At 30.8% G+C, this 20,177-nt stretch overlaps 1 protein-coding gene across 3 annotated transcripts in view; it reads left to right on the top strand.

Annotated features, from left to right (window-relative positions):
* The window catches only part of KCNJ3 (potassium inwardly rectifying channel subfamily J member 3), a 222,798-nt gene that overhangs the window by 2,210 nt on the left and 200,411 nt on the right, over window positions 1–20,177 (top strand). For 2 of the 3 annotated variants that reach the window (XM_074303425.1, XM_074303426.1), the window contains exon 2: window positions 10,076–10,292. The exons of the other annotated variant lie outside the window; for it this stretch is intronic. In XM_074303425.1, coding sequence (XP_074159526.1) covers window positions 10,076–10,292 — 217 coding nt within the window. The remainder of the gene's footprint in view (window positions 1–10,075; window positions 10,293–20,177) is intronic. 3 annotated transcript variants of the gene reach the window in all.

Below are 20,177 nucleotides of genomic sequence, written 5' to 3'. Positions count from 1 at the left end.
TCCCTTTAATTCTTTTCCTTCACAACACTTTAAATTTGTTTTCTATACCTTGTCCTACTAAATGTGAGTTGTTAAACTGGCCACAGCTTTTAGTTTTGAAAAAACTGGTGTTGGCATCACTTTTATTTGGGGCTGGCATTTTCCCATAAAAAAGAGAAAACAAACAAACAAACAAAAACAACTTTTTGATCTTCTTTTCCTAGAAGGGAGGACAGGAGAGGGTAGTAGAGAGGAAAGACAAAAACTAAGCAAAAATAAACAAAAAACCCCAAAACAACAACAACAACAACAACAAAGTCCACTTTCGCCTCTATCTGACCCTGTTAGCTTTTTCCAGTCTCTATTTTAAGTTTTAGAAGTTCTTTCAGAGTAAAATTGAAAGACTTTTTTGAAACTTTGACTACCTACCTCCCATTAGTGCCTCTGTAGATTTTAAATTGAGTGTTTCCATGGAGCTTTGTCAATTACAATTTGTAGTTGAAGCTTTTCTTTATCGATTAAAGAAGGTTCCTAACATCAGCAGCTTAAATGACTAAAATAAATTGCCTATGGAGTGATTATGATTATGCCCATTTTGTCTTTAGAGGGCACTAGAGCAAACAAGAGACACAGCTGTCCTTTTATGGCAGTTGCCCAATTAGGCTCTGGAACACTAGAATTAAAATCAATTTAGCCTATGTGAGTGATTTTAAATTCATTGTTTCCAAAAGGTAGTTGTCAGATATGATGAAGTTGAAAAAAATTAGAAGACCCTCAGTATAATATTTAATTAAAAAAAGATAGTCAGCTGAAGCCAGTTTCAGAATTAAATGTAATAAAATAAAATATATTAATCACTTAATTTGAGCATTTTCCTCTAAAGATTAAATACCCACCATTATCTAAGGATACATTGTTTTTCCTAAGCCTCTCTACATTTTTATCCAAAAGCTCACCTAGTGAACATTGAAAAGATTTTCAGTTATTTTAATTGTAATATGTAAGAGTCATGTCTTCTGTGTTGCAATTTAGGCTGTGCTCCTCAGCTTGTCCACATTTTTAAAGGACTTTGAAATTTTGTTTTCTTAATTCTTGCTTGAATAAGTGAGCCATTTCTTGTGGATTTTGAATCTTTTTTTATTTTGTTATAATTGTAACTTGGTTTGACATATGTATGTGGATAATATACATATAAACATTTGTATTAAAACATTTATTTATTTTCATACAGCTTCAAAAATAATCATAGATAGTCCCTTGAGTGGCCATCTCCTCCATTTCCTTCCCTTTATCTAGTACTGTATCATAAGATAATCCCCAGGCAGAAAATGGAATTCTTATATTAAAGAATTGCAGAGAAGAGTCTCCTTACACTGGATAAAAGTGAATAATGTTTAACGTATTTATCTTTTAGGCAATACTTTTGTTTTCTGTGCCACCTAAATCTCCCTTTCAGTAGTTGAAGCACAGTTCTGTCTTATCTGGGCCTCACTGAAATGAAAAATGTGTATTAAACATTTATGGACATTTTCCAGTTTTATCCAAATGATTTCATTTAAACATTTTGTTAAAAAACAAATTATTCATAAAATGATTATAAGAAAGAGATTTGGAAAATCACTGTAAATAAATGTATAAGAATATGTACAAGTTTTTAAAAGTTAGCAAAACACTGAAATCTGTACATGATCAGTTTATGGCTTACTTCTGCTTCCTCAGGTAGAAGTATGTTCTTTTTTGAAGTGCAACTGGGATCTTAGGCAACTCTACTTTAGATCATCAAGTTTTATAATACATTAGTAGTGCCTTGTTTGAGGACCTAATTTTTAAGAATTTTTACAACTTGGATCAAGGTGCTGTATAAATACAAGGTCATATAATTCAATGGTCTTTTTATATCCTTTTGATTGTTGAGATGCTGAAGAATGGAGAGATAGAAGTGATGCAGAAGAAGGGGAATATTTACATAGGGGATGAATTTTTTGCAGAATTATGGGAAGAATGTTTACTGAAATGGTGACCAATGGCAGCATTTCACCCAGCCAATTATAGTAGTTCATTTGAGGTCAAAATTTACTGTAATTGCCTTAATTTAAACACAATCTGAAAAGTTTAAATTAGTCTTAGATTTTATTAAATCATGGAGTAACATTTCCCCCTCAGAACTGAAAGTGGACTTGTGTTTTGATAAGTAGTTGTCAGTAGTTGTCTCGAAGTGTACTGGAAAGTGACCTTTAAGGACTAACTTCATTTTAAAAATATACCACACAAAATGTTTACTTATGATTTAGGTCAAATTTTGTTTCTATAAAGATTCAAGCAGTGAATTATAGCTTAAGTATAACCCAAAGCTATTTCAAAATTTATAGCCAACTTTGAATCTCTATATTTGGAAATGTGTATTAGTTTTTATTTACAATTTGAAGAGAAAAGATGCAGGTTCTAAAGACATGAAAGGAAAAAAATATATTTTTGTGACAATTATATATCCTTGATGTTACCTAAACCAAACCACTTTCTTCTTTATAAAGATTTTGTTATTTGCTAAATGTCTGATTCTGTTTTGATAATTGATCTTGTTATAGAGAGTTTTAGAATCCAGAGAAAATAAGCCCCAACTATACAAAGATTTTTATCTTTGCTAGCTGGAAATTTTTCCTGCCTATGATGCCTTTGCCTTCCCTGGTTCTTTATGGAAGCTAATTTCAACTCTTTTTTTTTTTTTTTGGTCTGTTTCTTTTTTCACTTGTTCCAAAAGTGTCTTCATTTATCTGAAGAATAAAAATGCATTCTCTACCCCTTTCTTTTTTTTTTTTTTTTTGGTCTGTTTCTTTTTTCACTTGTTCCAAAAGTGTCTTCATTTATCTGAAGAATAAAAATGCATTCTCTACCCCTTTCAAAGGTAGACTTTTCATTTAATTATCTGGCTCATTCTGCTTTACTGTATCTAAAATCATCTGCTAAGGGGAAAAATGTTTTACTTTAATCAATAGGATTTTCTACACTTTCATCCCTCTCCAGTTGCTCTAGAATAACATGGTTGATTTTTACCTCTAGCAAAAGGCAAGGTGGAAAACTATATCAACTGAATTTAGCCAGTCACTGGAAGTTATGAAAAGGGGGTTATTCTAATTGAAGGGACTAGAGGAAGAAAAGTGCACCTATGCAGTGAAAAGTCATTGGACTGTGGCGTTTTTGTGTTGAAATTAAAGAGCCTCATATGATCCCCTAGTCAAATCTCTTAAGAGCAAGACAACATCTTGGACTATTATTTTGAATGCTTTTTGCATTATTAATAGTTATCAGAAGAATAATTTCAGTGCCCTAAAGAAGTAACTTGTTTCAGTGTTTAGCAAATGTACTTTTTGAAAATCATTCATTGTATTCTACATTAAAAGATGGAAGGGACTTTGGAAGTCATCTAGTCTATCTCCTGATGTTATAGTTGGAAAAAAAAACTGAAACCCACCGAAGTTAAGTGATTTTTAGAATCACACAGAAAATAATAAGCTCAGATCCTTTAACTCTAGAGGCAGAGGTCTATTTTATTATAATATAGAAATCTAAAATAGTATCAAGTCAATTTCAATTTAATTATATCAGTAGCACTTCTACATCATGCACCTTCTTTTATGATTCTAACATCATGCTAGTTTGAAATCATTTCTAACTATCAATTTATCTATTCCTGGTTATCTTAATGCCCTTTCCTTCATAAAAGGGCTTTTATTTTTTATTCTTAAACTAATTTTCTTCAGTAGATCACAAATAGTGCCTTTCTTTCTTTTAATATGCTGAGAGAACTTAACTCCATTTTTGATTGGTTTGCCATACCTTGGCCTCATCATTCAAATTATCAATAAAAGTATTGTATAAAGATCAAAGACCCTGGGGAAGGGGGTTAGGAATGATCTGATATTGAATTCTCCAATAAGTTACATTGTCTACTTAAAGTAGGTTGGTTCTTATGTGACCAGGATTCATTTTCATTACTCCTACATGTGTGCACGAAAAGGCAAGATTTTACTTTTTAAATTGAAGGATTTTGTTTTGTTTTTGTTTTTGTTTTTAAACAGTAAGCTTTTCAAAAGTAGATATTAGGGAAGACAAGACCTTGTATCCTAGCATAAAGTCTGAGCTAAAAAAAATGGAAATAAAGATCCCTACTTCCACAAAAAGAGCTAAAAGTGAAAGACGCAAAAAGGAAAGAAAAGAGAAGGGCATAGATTAAACAGCAGGAGTGGAAGTATATTTAGTCAGCAGCAGGGTGATGTGGTAAGAGAGAAAGAAAACTTACCCTTCCTGATATTTTATTAAAAAAGATGATCTAGTTTGTTTTCTCTGAAAATTCATGTGACCTTTGGAGACACAATATATGTTTTCAAATATATGGAGACAAGATATAAAGTACAGATTATTTGCTGAGGTCAATAAATTAATTAATTAATTGAAATTATTATATGTCTTATCTTTGATGAGACATAAAATATTTCCTTACAGTAGTAACTAGATTAAAGATATAGTAGAAAATGTGTGTATGACATTTTTAGTATAGACAGATAAAAGACATACAGAACCATATAATGCCATGCACATTTATGGTTCGAATGAATAAAATAATATACTTCAAATTTTTTAGTTTATTTTCTTCTTGGTGCTATCCTAGTGCCATGTCTACTTTCAGCTTTATTGGTATACTAATTTTTTATTCTTATCTTGATCCTTGCCCTAGTATATTTCATTCTTTATTTCTAATGATTGTTCATATTTAAAATCCCAGCCCAAAGTAGCTCCTTTTCTCTGCTTACCTGGGCTTCTCCTTGTACCTATTAAATGTTTTAAGGGTGGAAAAGTATAATGACAAATGAAAGAGTAAGAAGTCCTCTCTCTGTAGGCCACCCATTATGACAGAGATATTGCCATGAGGAAGAATATACACATAATAAAAAAGATGAAGAGATCTGTTCTTGACATTTTTTATGGAGGAGGAAGAATTGTAGAAACTAGATTAAACATATAGTATAGCAGTATAGATGAGAAATGGAGAAATGGGTGGTTGGAAGGTAGCAATTTACCTTACATTATACCGAATATAAATTAAATTGACAAATTAATTTTTATTGGAGGTCTTTACGAAGAGCAATAATGTATTTTAGATATATCATTATTGGCAAAAGCTGAGTAGCCTGACCTCTTAGATCAACAGACACTATGACAGAGAGGGGTCTTGCAGATTAAGCATAGGTAGATTCATTGTCATGTGGCTCCCAGAAGAAAAGCAGAAACAGGCAAGGGTGAGACATATTTCCCTCTAATTTTGTTGTTTACCCTTTAGTACTTACTTGGCGTCTTTTAAGTTTTAGTTTCTAAAATGAAGAGTTAAGCAAAGTTATCCTTAGAGTCAGCCTCCAACATTTTCTTTATCTTTGGTGCCTTCTTTTTGCCCCTGATAGAAACAAGGGTTTGGTGTCATGAATTCACTTATTTGTTGTTTTGTTGCTCCTTTGAAAATTTAAAGTGTTGCTGTAGTTTATATCTGTGTTCATCACAACTTAATGTTTGATTACATAAAAAAGTGATGCTAAATTAATGCTGATACATGGACCCACACATAAAATAAAATGTAAATAGGTGGCAGTAATTTTTATTGGAAAATTAAAGAAATCATAACTAAAGGTCACTTTTAAGGACTTCTATTTAAAACCCTAAAGAATTCAATTTACATCATCCCTGGTGATTTATATAGTTATTTTTGATGTATACAATAAGCTTAATTTTTAAGAAGTTAGTATTTTCCTCTTTTTACATAATCTGCTTGCAAACATATCACTGGAAATAAACATTTATAAAGAAAATTCATAGTGGTATGTTAGCAGGGGCCAAGGTATAATGGAAAAAGCATTGAAGGCATGGGTTCAGGTCGCAGATGCAAGGATATCTACTTAGGCCATCTCAAATAATCACTTTTCTGGACTCAGCTTCTTACTCCATTTGAGGAAAGCTCTGATCCTAATTAATTCTGAGGTTTCTTCCAGACTTAATATTTTATGACTTATAATCCCATGTGGCCAATTACTCTATTGATTTTTAATTAATTGAATATTTTTATAAACTCTTAGAATTTGCAAGGTCACAAATTTCTATCTTAGTAACTCTTCTCTTTCAATTTCATACTGAATCCAAATACCTTTAGATAATCAATTAAGTGGAAAAAATAGTTGTTTAACATTGCAAATTGTGAATTTTCTAACTTTTCAACCATTTTACATTTATTATAAACTTGAAGTACACAAAAATAAACATTAAGTCTTCAGTTTTAAATTCTAATTTTCTTTTCAAATTGGGGAGTCAATAAAGCTATAAAAACTAAGATAATATAGTCTAGCAACAAATCAATGACATTCTTATAAAGAATAAAATAGCTCACATAAGAGAGTAGAAATTGACATTAACATCAATGGCTTTCTCATTTATTCTAAAATCAATTTATTTGGAATGGTTTTGTTTAGATTATTACAAAAATTAATATGTGATTGAATATTAATGCAAATAAATTCATAGTGGTAGACATTATTTTTATCCTCATGCAAAAGTTCTATAATACAAAGTTATGACAGAGCATCTTATTCCCCTCCTTTTTTAGTAACAATCTTAATAAGCTTAATTATCTTAATAAACTATTCTTAATAAGCTTAACTTTCTCTACCAAAATAACAAAATAAAAAGAGACTAATCTTATAAAAAGGTTATTTGACAGCCTGATAAGAAGAGAGGAAATAACCAAACTAAAAATAAGATATGACTGAATATGAAAATAATAATGTATAATATGATGACTGATAAAGAAAAGGTTAAGTGGGCAGGGCATTACACTAAGTGCATGAGATAGAAGATTTTTTAAATGATAGAATCCTTATCTTCAAAGATGAGGAATGGAAAATAAGAAAATTAATATATGTATATGAGTACGAGACAAGGGAGAATTTGATGAACACTGAGGAAAAGTTAAAACAACAAAAAAATTTAAAATAATGAAAGCAATCATGACCACAAGAGGGATTACTTTCAGTTGGGGGCTATTCACTTCCTCCATATGACAGATCTTGAAACAAAGGAGGGATTTCAGCACCCCTTTTTCAGGGGTGTAAGGCATGAAACATAATGTACATAAAAGCATGCAAGCAAGATAAACCAGGGCAAAAATCAGGGCAATTCATTTTAACTGGAATATAGAATAAATAATGAGAGGGAAAGCCTCCTGAATCTGGAATTAAAGGGCCTGGATTCAAATTCTATCTTTGACCTTTTTGTGACCATAATGTGTCATTTAGCTTCCCTTGATCTTAGTTAACTATAAAATTAGGGGATTGGACATGATATTTTCTTCTATTTTTATATTTATGAATATGTAAGTAGTGTGAGATAAAGTAAAAAAAAATTAGGTTGAAGGAGATTGGTAGGTATAAAAGGTAGATAGATTATGGAAGATATTAAATGTTTAGGCTGAAGAGTTTGTCATTTATTCTCTGGATAATAGAAGTACTTTTCAAAGTTTCTGAGCAGATAAATGGAATGAAAGGAAATCCTGTTCATGACATCTGTTTTAAAAAGATGGGGAATGATTCAATTAAAAAAGTCCAGGTAGAGGATCATAAACTTAGAGCTCAAAAGACCTTAAGGATCATCAAATCCAACTCCTTCATTTATTTGAGTTGTTCCCTTTTTGCAACATTTCATTTTCCAATATGCCAGATAAATTAAGTATTATTTCAGATTTTTTTAAAGGTTGTATATCATGGATAAGGTTGTCTACAAAAATATGTATAGAAGATTGGGAATATTCTGAGGGACCAGACATGTTTTTAAGAGAATAGAGCTGTCAGGAAACTCTTTAATTTTTTATGTAGTCAACCTTAGTTTCCCTAATTTAGTGTTATCTGGTACCACTAGTAATAATAATGATGCCTTGTGTTTGTATAGCACCTCTTTTTAAAAATATGTCAGAATATTTTTTTAGAAAAAATATTTTTGTTAGTACTAATTTTATGAAAATTGAGGATAAAGAATTGGTGAATTTCTAAAGTGACAGAATGAGCAAATCTATTTTTTAAAAGAAAGCTTAATACTTTCATTCATATTTTTTTGACAAACAGGCTTTGTAATGAGTTTTCATTCTCAATCATAATTATGGGTTACTTCATTCAGTCTAGCTATTGAATGTCAAAGGCTAATTAGGTATATCTAATCCATTTCTTGAGTACTTTTCTTTACAATTGTGTTATCTATTGTCAATGGACAGCAGTCACACTATATTGGAGCACTATACTTCTTTTGTGGCCCATATTAATCCTGATGGTCTCTGCCAAATTAGGCCATTACCAATTTGAAACACTTCCTTGTTTCTAGGATGAGTTCTTATGTAGTCATATTTTTTGGTGTGTGTGTGTTCCCCCCCCCCCCCCTTAGGCTGGGGTTATGTGACTTACCCAGGGTCACACAGCTAGGAAGTGTTAAGTGTCTGAAATTAGATTTGAACTCGGGTCCTCCTGAATTCAAGGCTGGTACTCTATCCACTGCGCCACCTAGCTGCCCCTGTAGTAATTTTTTTTAAATTTAAAATTTGTTTTGATCATGTATAATGGGAATATATCATTTGCGCATCTATAAGATGAGTTATATCTCTTGATTCTCAACTCAAGAGAAAAACATTCTTTCTACCATTTTGTTCTACCACATATATATGGTATATACCCCCTCTCCCTTCAAAAAAAAAAACAACCCTCACAGTTAATGGGGTCCGAAACACTTTAAAAAAATTAGTGACTACCATATTATTCCTCTTAGCCCATCATCCCTTCTCAATCAGTAAACAAACGTTTCTGCCTTTTGTTAAGCTCCCTTGTCTTCCCTTTAATAATGAAAGTAAAATGAAATGGAAAGGAAGAGACAGTATCTTCTGTTTTGAATCTACTGACATCTTTGCATTTATTTTTGCTAGACTTGCCATGACAATTTTTGATTGTGGACAAATGAATTTTGATCATTTGTCATTATAAACTATTCCTTTCACTGGAATTTATTTTATTTTGTAATGATTGCTGTATAGAAATCTACTGTTAACTGATTTCTCATTTAAGTAATGTAGCACTATCAAAATCATGTTTTGGTTAAGTAGATTTCAAAGGAATAAAGATCTTCACAAGTGAATTTCCTTTCTTAACATTCTTAAATAGTAAATTTAAAAGCTCTGAAACAAATTTGTTATTGTTCTGAAAACCCCTAGCAAAATTAACCGTTTTTTTTTTTTTTTATATTGGATACCCCACTATATATATATATATATATATATATATATATATATATGTATATATATATATGTATATATATACATATATATATATATAACAACTTTTAAGAGAAAAAAACAAATTTTTCCTCATTTCTCTATTATATGTATCATTTTCATTGCTTTTTTTTAATTGTCAAATAAGTTAGAACCTCATCTTTGATTTCCACCAATTTTCTGATTATTTTTATGACTTTAAATTTGTGATTTTACTGAATTTTATTGAAGTATTGTCATAATTTAATAACTTTTCTGCTTTGAAATATTGGACAGGAGTTATATATCTAATTGCAACCCCCCCTCAAAAAACAAATAAGAACTTTTTTGACAGTGAGGTGCCATGCATTTTTATGTATTATATTAGCCCATGTTATGTTTTTTTTTAATCAAGAACCATTTTGGGGACATACTTTTTTTTCATCCCAAAATTCATGAGGGAGGGAGCTTAATTACATTAGGCTTAATTTCACAAGACAGACATGATCTTGTAATTAGCATTGCAACCAGATGCAATTACTGATCGGAGGTTCTCTTTATTTTATTATATCATAAATATTGCATATATTTTCTACGTGAACAATATGTAGCTTCTGCCCATTTGCTATCATACAGCCATATAATGATTTGTTTGGTGTTGTTACAGATGATTGATAGGGCAGAATGTTGGCAGAGATGTGAATTGTTGTTAGAATACTTTGAACATTGCAGTACTAGTGGTGATTTCTTCTCTTTTTCTGTGTGCTTGTCTAGTCTCGACAGACACCTGAGGGTGAGTTCCTCCCCCTTGACCAACTTGAACTGGATGTAGGTTTTAGTACAGGGGCAGATCAACTTTTTCTTGTTTCCCCCCTCACAATTTGCCACGTGATCGATGCCAAAAGCCCCTTCTATGACCTATCCCAGAGAAGCATGCAAGCTGAACAGTTTGAGATTGTCGTCATCCTAGAAGGCATTGTGGAAACAACTGGTGAGTAAAAAAATAGATACTTGATAAAATATCACTGTATCCATATCAATATTTTATTTCTTCCAATTTTTTTTTTGTTCTTGATATTGCTTGCTAAAAATTGGACCCAAAAAACTACTGAGTCTCAAATGGTTATTATAAATGAAAATGATAACTTGTAACTTGTTTCCATTTTAATTATACTTCTCTTGAATGCTATTTGGAAAACTAAGGTGATATAATGAAAATGAAGTGTGTATATACATATATACATATACATACATATACATACATACATACATACACACATATACATATATATATAACATATATCAAAATATTGATGTAAAATAGCTTAAATTTGATACAGATCCTTACAAGGTGTTTTATTGTTCATTTTAAAATGTAAATCAGGAATATCCTTTGAGATAGAAAAGTACATCTTAATTGGTACCTAAGTTTCATGGAAAGTTGCCTTTGTGCTTTGTACTTGATTGTCCCTGAAAAAATTATCCATATATATGAAGTTAACTTTTTATTTTAAAAAATTTTTTTGAAGTTAATTTTTTAAAACAATAGTATACATTAGTATTGTCATACAGTTATTGTACAAGTCGTTTTTAAAACAATATACTAATGCCTTGTTTAAGTGATTTTATTGAAGGATGAGAATTGGTACAAGGACATTAGAGAAGTTGTTTTACTATGCATCATTGTTTTTCTTAAAAGAAAGTGTATCTTCTACCTTTTCTTACTAGATAAGGTAATCTCCAAGTTTATCCACTGAACTTAGATTTATCATTTCCTCATAACCCTAACTTATTTAAGTTTAAAGAAAGATGTTCTTCTCTTGCTTCTCTTACTATCTCTTCAAAACTCTAATTCTAAGGATCAATTGAAGTGAGAATTGTTGTTTAGACAGCTCTAAATTGTAGTTATCTGGATGACTTGCTATTTGCCCTCTGGACAGTCACTTATCCTGCCATTTCATTACCTATAAAGAGATGATAGTATTGGCCCTTGAGGTAGCACTGTACATATCATATAAAAGGTCTTAAAGAGTGATTACTTGTGAATGAAACAGAATTAAGGAAAAATAAAGAATTGCAGAAACAAATAAATGTTGATTTATGCAAAGAGTTAAGATCTTTGATCACATAGCATTTTTCACTAGATGTCCATCCAGGTTGTCAGTGCTTCAGGAAACAAAAACTCGGTTTAAAATACTTTATAAGTAAAGATTTCTATTAATTTATATTGGATTTTACTTTTTGGGCAATATGAATTTTTTAAAATTTTTAATTATGACTTCCTATTTGGGTTTTCTTTCTTGAAATGATGCAATTGACAAGTTAGATGATTTAGTTTTTATTATAACTAAAGTTGATTTTTTTTTCTTTCAATAATAATACATTTAGATCTAATATTTTATTGGTTTGTGGAACTCCCAATTTGACAACTCCTTCCCCTCATGTATGTAGATGAACAATTTCTCTGTAACTTGTACTTTGTGAGAGTTGCCTGGGGGGAGCTAAAAGGTTAAGTTATTTGTCTATAGTTAAACAGATGATAAGCATCTGAGGTGTACCTTTATCTCTGGTGTTACTGATTTCAAAGCCAGCCATTGATCTCACTCTTCTCAAATGCTTTTTTAGATATGTTTTATTCATTAATACTTTTTGAGATAAATTTCAAGTGGCTTTTAGTTCATTTGTTGAACTGATAGTTACCACAGCTTATCACAGTTATCACAGCTTAGAGAACAGATACCAGATAAGTTTTTGTTTGTTTGTTTTTTTTTTTTATTTATTGTTCTCTTGTGGTTTATGGTTTCATAGCTCCAAAAAAATGACAAATGAAAGTTGAATTCAAGACATAGGACATCACCAGCATACTTGTTAATAGATTAGCAAGTATTTATTAATAATGAGTGTATTGATCTGGAATGTGAGTTAAACTTTTTTTTTTTTTTTCTCCCATCAGTCTAAAGAACCTTTCATTAGGAATTCTGATTATTGAATATATGAGACCAGATTAGGGAATGAGACTATATACAACATTTATGTTCTGCGTATTTTTTCATTAACTAATTAATTGTCATCTTTTACATTAGAATACCAAAGGTGAGTACTTTCTTGTTTTGCATGAAGCCATCAAGGAGCTTGTGGTAATAAGAATCTTTTAAGATGTCAGATTGACAACTTTTCTCCCTTTCTATTCTTAAATGTTAAAAAAAAGTATTTGGCAAGCCCGAATTTCTTATTTAGGATTTTTTTTTATTTTTAATTTTATTTTTTTGCAGTTGGTGAGAGATTTAAGTTTAAGGAAAAGTACATTTAGAGGATGTTTCAGAGTATCTTCTAAAATTAACATATATACTATTCAAATTTTTGTTTTTCTGTAAACTTTTTTTATTATACCAGAGTTTAGCTACTCTGAAAAAAAAGTACACAAACATTTCTAAATTCTGTTTCAGTCACTATTCAGCTGAATTTTTTTTTCAAGAAACTCAATATTTTAAAGAGAAAATTTAAGACTATCTTACTCATGAATTTTATAACAGTTTTAGAGACAATGCATTAACTAGAATGAGGAGAAATTTCATTGCTTTTTCAGAGTCTGAAATCATTCTTGAGTGATGCTCCATTTTTTATATTGTTAGATACCAGATTCTGCTCACCTAACTTTAGTTAGGTATTTCCCTAGACAGTTCAATATATTTAATTTCTTACATTCCTTAATTCCTAATATTGAGATATTTAAATTTTAGTTTACTGAGTGAACTGGAAACTTTATAATTTGATTAAAAGTCAAAGGTGTTTATTTTTCCCCTTGTTTCTGGATATTTCCCAATATCTTACACTAGGATATTCATACTTGAACATTTGGATCAGCATTCCATTGGGTGACTATTGTTTTAGGTTTTAAGTTTTTCCAATGGCTGGTTACTACTCCTTTCACTGTAAATTCATAAACCCATATCAGTATGCTTTCTATTAAATTAACATACAATTGTCACATAACAAAGACATATATCCAAAATGGCATAATAAGAATAGTAGGTTCAAAAACATTCACCTTTTAAATCTGAGGCATATTTTGACATAAATATACAAATTTCCATAGGGAAAATGGGTTGAAATTTTGACTATAGTGGTAGAGAAATTAAGTAAATCTAGATTAAGCTAAAATCTCTAAAATTCTTTCCATTTTTACTTCTTGCCAGATTATTGTTTATTTATACATAGGTATCCAAGATACTGACAAATGTGATTATGGTTAGCAAATGAAAGGAAACAAGCACTGTTCATGTGCTCTTACTTACTTTACTAGTGAAAGAAAATTAGCAAACTGCTAATGAGAACTGCATATAACACAAGCTAGTTTGGTTAATCGAGAGCTGCATGTCATTTTAATCTTATAATTCTCAGTCTTAATTTATTTTTTTCCCTGATAGTCATCATTTTTTTTAGAGTTAATTTAACATGATATGTGCTAGTAATTTTATAATTTGGAATTTTATAATTTGGAATAATATTTGCAAATAACATTTGCTCAGTTTAGCTTTACACAGGTTTGAACAAGTTAGAGGATCAACTAAAACCTCAGATCTTTATATCTACTTAACCAGTATCAGTTAAGTCACTGGCTTGACTCCTCATTGTACTTCCTCAGGTTGCTGTAACTTTTCAGAATAAAGATCATTGGAACTGTCATTGTTTTAGCATCTTTGCTGGAAAATCCAGTAAATAGGATAATTTGTTTATATATTGAAAATCTCAAAATTATCTCCTAACAAATTATAAAGCTCTATTTATTCAATTTCTGTTTTTTCCTAATTTCATAATACTTCATTGTTTTATTTTTCTTTTGAGATAGTTTGAGCAGTACTATGGCATGATAGAGAGCCAGACTCTGAAGACTTAGATTCTCACGTGACCTTTTTTATACACTGGTTAAGGGATTCTATAAAAGGAATTTAATTTTTAGGTACCTGAAGCAACTGGCTAAGACTGAGTAGCACCAGATTTGTTGACCTAAATTGGTACAGGGAGCCTCTTACCAAAAGGTCTTCATAACAATGAAATGTTAGGTGCAACCCTCAACCTGTCCCTAGTGACAGATCAAAACAAATCAGATAATGCATATGGCAGTAATTTTAATAATACTTGGTTTCTACATTTTCTTTCATTGCTTCTGGCAATTTCTTCTGTATTAAAAAAAAAAAAAAAAGAAAAATTGGTCTTTCATTGTCCTTAAAATCCATCTTCTTACATTTGACCTATTATAACTTTAGCTATTCTTATTCTTTCATTGAGGCTCTTTGGACATTCTATTTTTTAAAAATTCCTCAATTATTATTATTTTTTTAAGTAGATAAGGCTTTGGCAGCATTTTTTTCTCTTGGGTGCTGAGAAAACATTTTTTGAGTTATTTTTATTCACATTCTGTGTCTGTAGGAATGGATGAAACTATTCTGTTCTAATTATTAAGTAATTTATAATTAACCAATATAGGCTTTAATATTTCCTCATTAATACATTGTTTTGTAGTTGTAGAATATAATTTTGTTTTACTGTGATTCAGATATTTAACATCACATTCAACATATATTCAATGGGTACTTCCTGTGAGTAAAGTACTGATACCAAGATGAATCTCTTCCCTCAAGGAGTAAATAATTTAATAAAATATGTATATATACCCCCCCACACACCTCTCACACAATTTGCTACTTGTCCAAGCTGATTAGATTCCTCTCTGTAGAGAGTTCCAACAATTCCTTGCAATCAATGAAATCTGTAAAATAATTTTCTTATCTTTTAGATACATAAAGTTTTCGTTATTCTCAAATATTTTTATTCCATGACTTTTATTCTTTACTTCCCTATTCACTCACAGCTACCTATTATTCCATCATACTGCCTAACCCGAAATACTTCATGCATATTTTGTCAGGTTCTTGTGGATATTTTTTGTTTGTTGTGGTTAGAGAAGAAAATACTAAAGAAGATTTTTTTCTGGGTATTTGAGATCTGATTTAGAACAGCAAGGCAAAAACAACAACAACAACAACAACAAAAAACAAACAACAACTAATAATAGGTTGAGAGGAAAAAAGAGTGATAAAGGAGACATAACCAAAATATAATGAGATAAAGTGACAATGAGGGTGATAATGTGGGGAGAGGAAGATTATTGACATAAATAAAATGATCACATCAAAGGATAGTTCAGATACAGTCTAGATATTTAATAGCTGTATGTCCCTTGCCAGCTCACTTTAATCTTTAACTTTATTTCCTCAATTGTAAAATGGGGATGATGATAGCACTTATTTCAAAGAATTGTTGTGAGAATTAAATAAGATAATATTTGTTAAAACACTTACACAAAAATTTATTCCTTCCCTCCCCCTGAATGCCTTCAAAAATCTGAAGATTGCAAACATTCCTTTATGTAGTTATATAATTAAGACTTTGTACCTGATTATTCTTCTTACAAATTGTGTTATTTGTAAAACCAAACTTTGAAAAAACTGAGAAACTCTTAAAGTCTTGAATGTAATGGCAGAAAAATAAGAGGAAATTAGTGGAACCTTTGTATGCAAGAAGGGTAGACATTATAGGGTACAGGTGACTAAGATGTTTTAGTTTTTAAAAGGTCACCAATTCATTATGTGACCTTGTCAGGGATTAAAGGCAGTGGGAGATATATTAACCCACCTGTGACAATATGTACCCCACAAAATACACTCAAGAGATTGAAGAGGAGATTTGTACAAACATAGGCTGTCCTAATCAAAGAAGCCAAATGCAAATGAACATGGGTTAAAAAACCAGTATAAATCAGGAGTATGAATTAAGAAGTATTGTCATTCATCATCATAACCAGGAACAGGATGTGATAGTTATCCTGGAACATTTTGTAATATAAGTGCCAAATAAGGATGCTGGTGTTGTTAACTGATGGATAGGCCACAGATCATTAGAATTTCTGCCCATGCATTAGACTCTGGCTAGGACACTGTGTTCCAGTTATTTACTATTTAATAGATGATAATATTCTCATGATAAAGTTCAGAAAAGGATAATTCAAAGAGTTTCAAGCTGAAGTTGCTGCTAGATTTTATTAGTCACTGAGACAAACCATTCTAGTATATTCTCTATAAAAAGGAATTTTTAAAAAGAATTATTCTTAGAGCAAATGCCAGATTGATAGAGATTAAATAGAATGTTGTGAGATTAGTATTAGGTAACTTTGATTAGGGAAATTTTTGAAAGGTTGATTCAGTAAATTTATGTGACAAAGCCAGGCTTTAAATCTGGATCTGATACTACTTTCTGATTCTAGTTATTATTGAATTCCTTTTATGTTCCAGTTTCTTTGTCTGGAAGAAACTAAAAACCCTGATTCTACTTTACAGGACTGTTGCGAGAACTAACAAGCAACTTTTTCAAATGTAAAGTGCTAAATTAATGATAATAAATTTTATGAACTGACATTTTTAGATATTATTTTGAAAACATTTCAAGCCAGATTTAATGAACTTAGAAACACTATTGAATCTTACTTTAAAACCCCCAAGAGAAAGTCAGTAGAAAAAAAAATAGAAATATATAATTTAAATTATTTATTGGGTGACTACAAACTGGAAAATTGTGGTTCTCTTCATAAAATGTAATACTGAAACTTTCATAATTTCCTTGTTTTAATGAATTGCATCCAAATATAGACTGTTTCTACATTTTGGTACCAAGTACTAGTAGTTATGCAAGTAACATTTGAAACTTTTTTCTCTCTGGTCTACCTATCCTACTCCCAATAATCTATAACCTTCAGATGTAAGACTACTAATTTGTGAGGGAATAATTAAAATTTTGACATTCACCCCTATAAAAACCTGTGCTCTATTTTTTTCCTTCTCCTCCCTCAGGGGGCAAGTGATCCAATATATGTTAAATATATATATATATATATATATATGTATATATATATATATATATATTTCCTCTTTACATATTTCCATAAATATGCTGCACAAGAAAAATCAGATCAAAAAGGAAAAAAAAATGAGAAAAAGCAAAATGGAAGCAAACAACAACAAAGAGAGTAAAAATACTATGTAGTAGTCCACATTAAATTCCCACTGTTCTCTCTCTGGGTGCAGATGGCTTTCTTCATCACAAGACCATTGGAACTGGTCTGAACCACATCCATTAGAATTGATTGTCATATAATCTTGCTGTTGCTGTATATAATGATCTTTTAGTTCTGTTCACTTAGTATCAGTTCATGTAAGTCTCTCCAACCCCCTTTGAAATCATGCTGATGATAATTTCTTATAGAACAATAATATTCTATAACATTCATATACCATAACGTGTTCAGCCATTCTACAATTGATGGCATCCATTAATTTTCTTGGAACAATTATTACCATTAGCTTAGATAACTGTCATATTTTGTGTTTCTCCAAAGTTTTAAAGCATGATTTATTAAATAATTCTCCTTTTTACATAGGTTTTAAAAAATCATTTTTATTTGGGCTTTTTGTAATAATACTTTAAAGCAAACATAGGCCCATTGTATGCTTAATATATTTACATCTTTCCATATGTGTTAAATTATTTTCTCCTACTCATGAAGCTACCTTTTGAATTATCCCACTTAATCTACCCATCCAACCCAATGTTTTGAAAAAGTTAAATTTAACTTTTCCCCTTTCTTTTGCCCTAGTAAATTTAAACTATTTTTCTAACAAAATACAGACTATCATTTTAATTGAAAACTTAATTTTAAGGTGTAATATTTGAATAGCATTTATGTCTATTTAAAGACTGTTTGGAGAGGATTATCACTTTTTATATTTTATTTTTAAATTAATTTTATAATTATAACATTTTTTGACAGTACATATGTATAGATAATCTTTTACATTATCCCTTGTATTCCCTTCCGTTCCGAATTTTTCCCCTCCTTCCCTCCACCCCCTCCCCTAGATGGCAGGCATTCCCATACATATTAAATGTTATAGTATATCCTAGGTAAAATATATATGTGCAGAACCGAATTTTGTTGTTGTTGTTGTTGTTGTTGTTGTTGTTGTTGTTGTTGTTGCAAAGGAAGAATTGGATTCGGAAGGTAAAAATAACCCAGGGAGAAAAACAAAAAATGCTAGCAGTTTAGCACTCATTTCCCAATGTTCCTTTTCTGGGTATAGCAAGGATTATCACTTTTGATGTGAGGGCTTGCTGAGCCCTCTTCTGGGCTATTCATCCACCTTTGGTGTCTACATGTCATCCATCCTGTGGCTTCAAGAAGCTGTAGTTGCACAGCAGCCACTTTCTGGTAAAATCTCAACAGATGAGTGAAACCAAGTTGAGGTTAATGAAGAGGTCTCAAAACTTTCGATGATATAGGGAGATGTCTACTCTAAGCATGTGAAGACTTCTTCCAGCAGCAGAATGAAGAGATAGATGAGGACAATTTGTTCTAATGACCATGAAGCAGGCACTGTGGATTACTTGAAGCTTGGCCAGAAGTCACAGATGACATCATCATCCACTATATCTTTAAGTATTGCCATTGTAACTATTGTCTTGCTGCTGGACTTCAATGACTCTGAAAGAGAGAAAGGCTGAAGAGTTTGTATAACTCTGCCTCACTTAAATCCAGTTGATGCCTAAGTGATATCATTGGTCCTCTTAAAAATAAAGGACAAACCACAAGAAACAGATGGACCACTGGACTTGGTGTTAGTTGAGAATTTAGTTTGAATCCTTTTATCATCACTTCTGTCACCATGTATAATCTTAATCTCTGTATAATAATAATCTATAAAATAAGAACAATAATATTGTAAGAAGCAGGTGAGGCAATAGGAATAAACAATTTAAGATTCTATTATTTTGGGATTTTTTTTACTATATAACTAGAATGGAGAAACTAGATAATCATAAGATTTGAGAGGTAGAAGGAACCTTAAAGGTCATATAGTTCACCATCATTGTTGATGAAGCCAAGACTCAGAGAGGTTGACCCGTCTAAGATCATATCACTAGTTAATGGAGGAACAGAACTCCCTCCCTTGATGACCAGCCTCATGCCTTTTTCTATTGTTTTCAAAGCTTTAAGTACATAGAAACCTTTCTTATATATTTTCCAACCAGTATCAGTCTCATTGATTGTTATTTCCTTAGCAATAATTAACATTTTGAGAAACAGCCTATCAAGCTTCCAGCAGTGGAATCATACATCTGTTCTTTAAACAATCAATGAATTTATATGACTTAAATTTACTTAGTACTTTTGTCATAGAGACAAGGAGTAAGAGAATATAAAGGAATACATGTTATTGCTAATGGGGAGAAACTCAGAATTTTTCTGGGGCATCATATTTTTGTACAGAAGAAAGAATATTTTTGCAAATGTACTTTTGAGTATCATCCTTGAAAACGTTTTTATAAAGATTTGAGGTCAAAATATAGCAAAATGGCTTTGGAATTCATCCAAGTTCACTAAGCTTATCTGACTTAAGAAAAAAAATAATTTTATACTATTCAAGAAAATGTTTCATATTATAGCACATTGATTTCCTATTTAGAGATATTGAGAATGATCTGGGTGTTTTTTCCTTCATTCAGTGTGCTTATCTTCTTAGATTACTGCTTTAAGTGAATATTATTAGCTGAAGGATTAATGGAATTAAAATTTGAAGGATCGGAATGTATTATATTAACCTCAATAATAATAAAAATAAACAAAATATATTGAATATGTATATTCTCATAATTTTCTAGTGATTCCCTGCTCCCTCTGCTTTTTCTTCTGGAATCTCAACGATCTCAATAATGTTGTTACTCCTTTCTATCCACTGTTATTTCTTTGTTTTTTTCCAGCATA

The sequence above is a fragment of the Sminthopsis crassicaudata genome, chromosome 3 (genome assembly GCF_048593235.1).
Source record: "Sminthopsis crassicaudata isolate SCR6 chromosome 3, ASM4859323v1, whole genome shotgun sequence".
NCBI classification, from domain to species: domain Eukaryota; kingdom Metazoa; phylum Chordata; class Mammalia; order Dasyuromorphia; family Dasyuridae; genus Sminthopsis; species Sminthopsis crassicaudata.
Note: the sequence above shows the minus strand (reverse complement) of the source record. Positions and strands in the feature narration are given on the sequence as shown.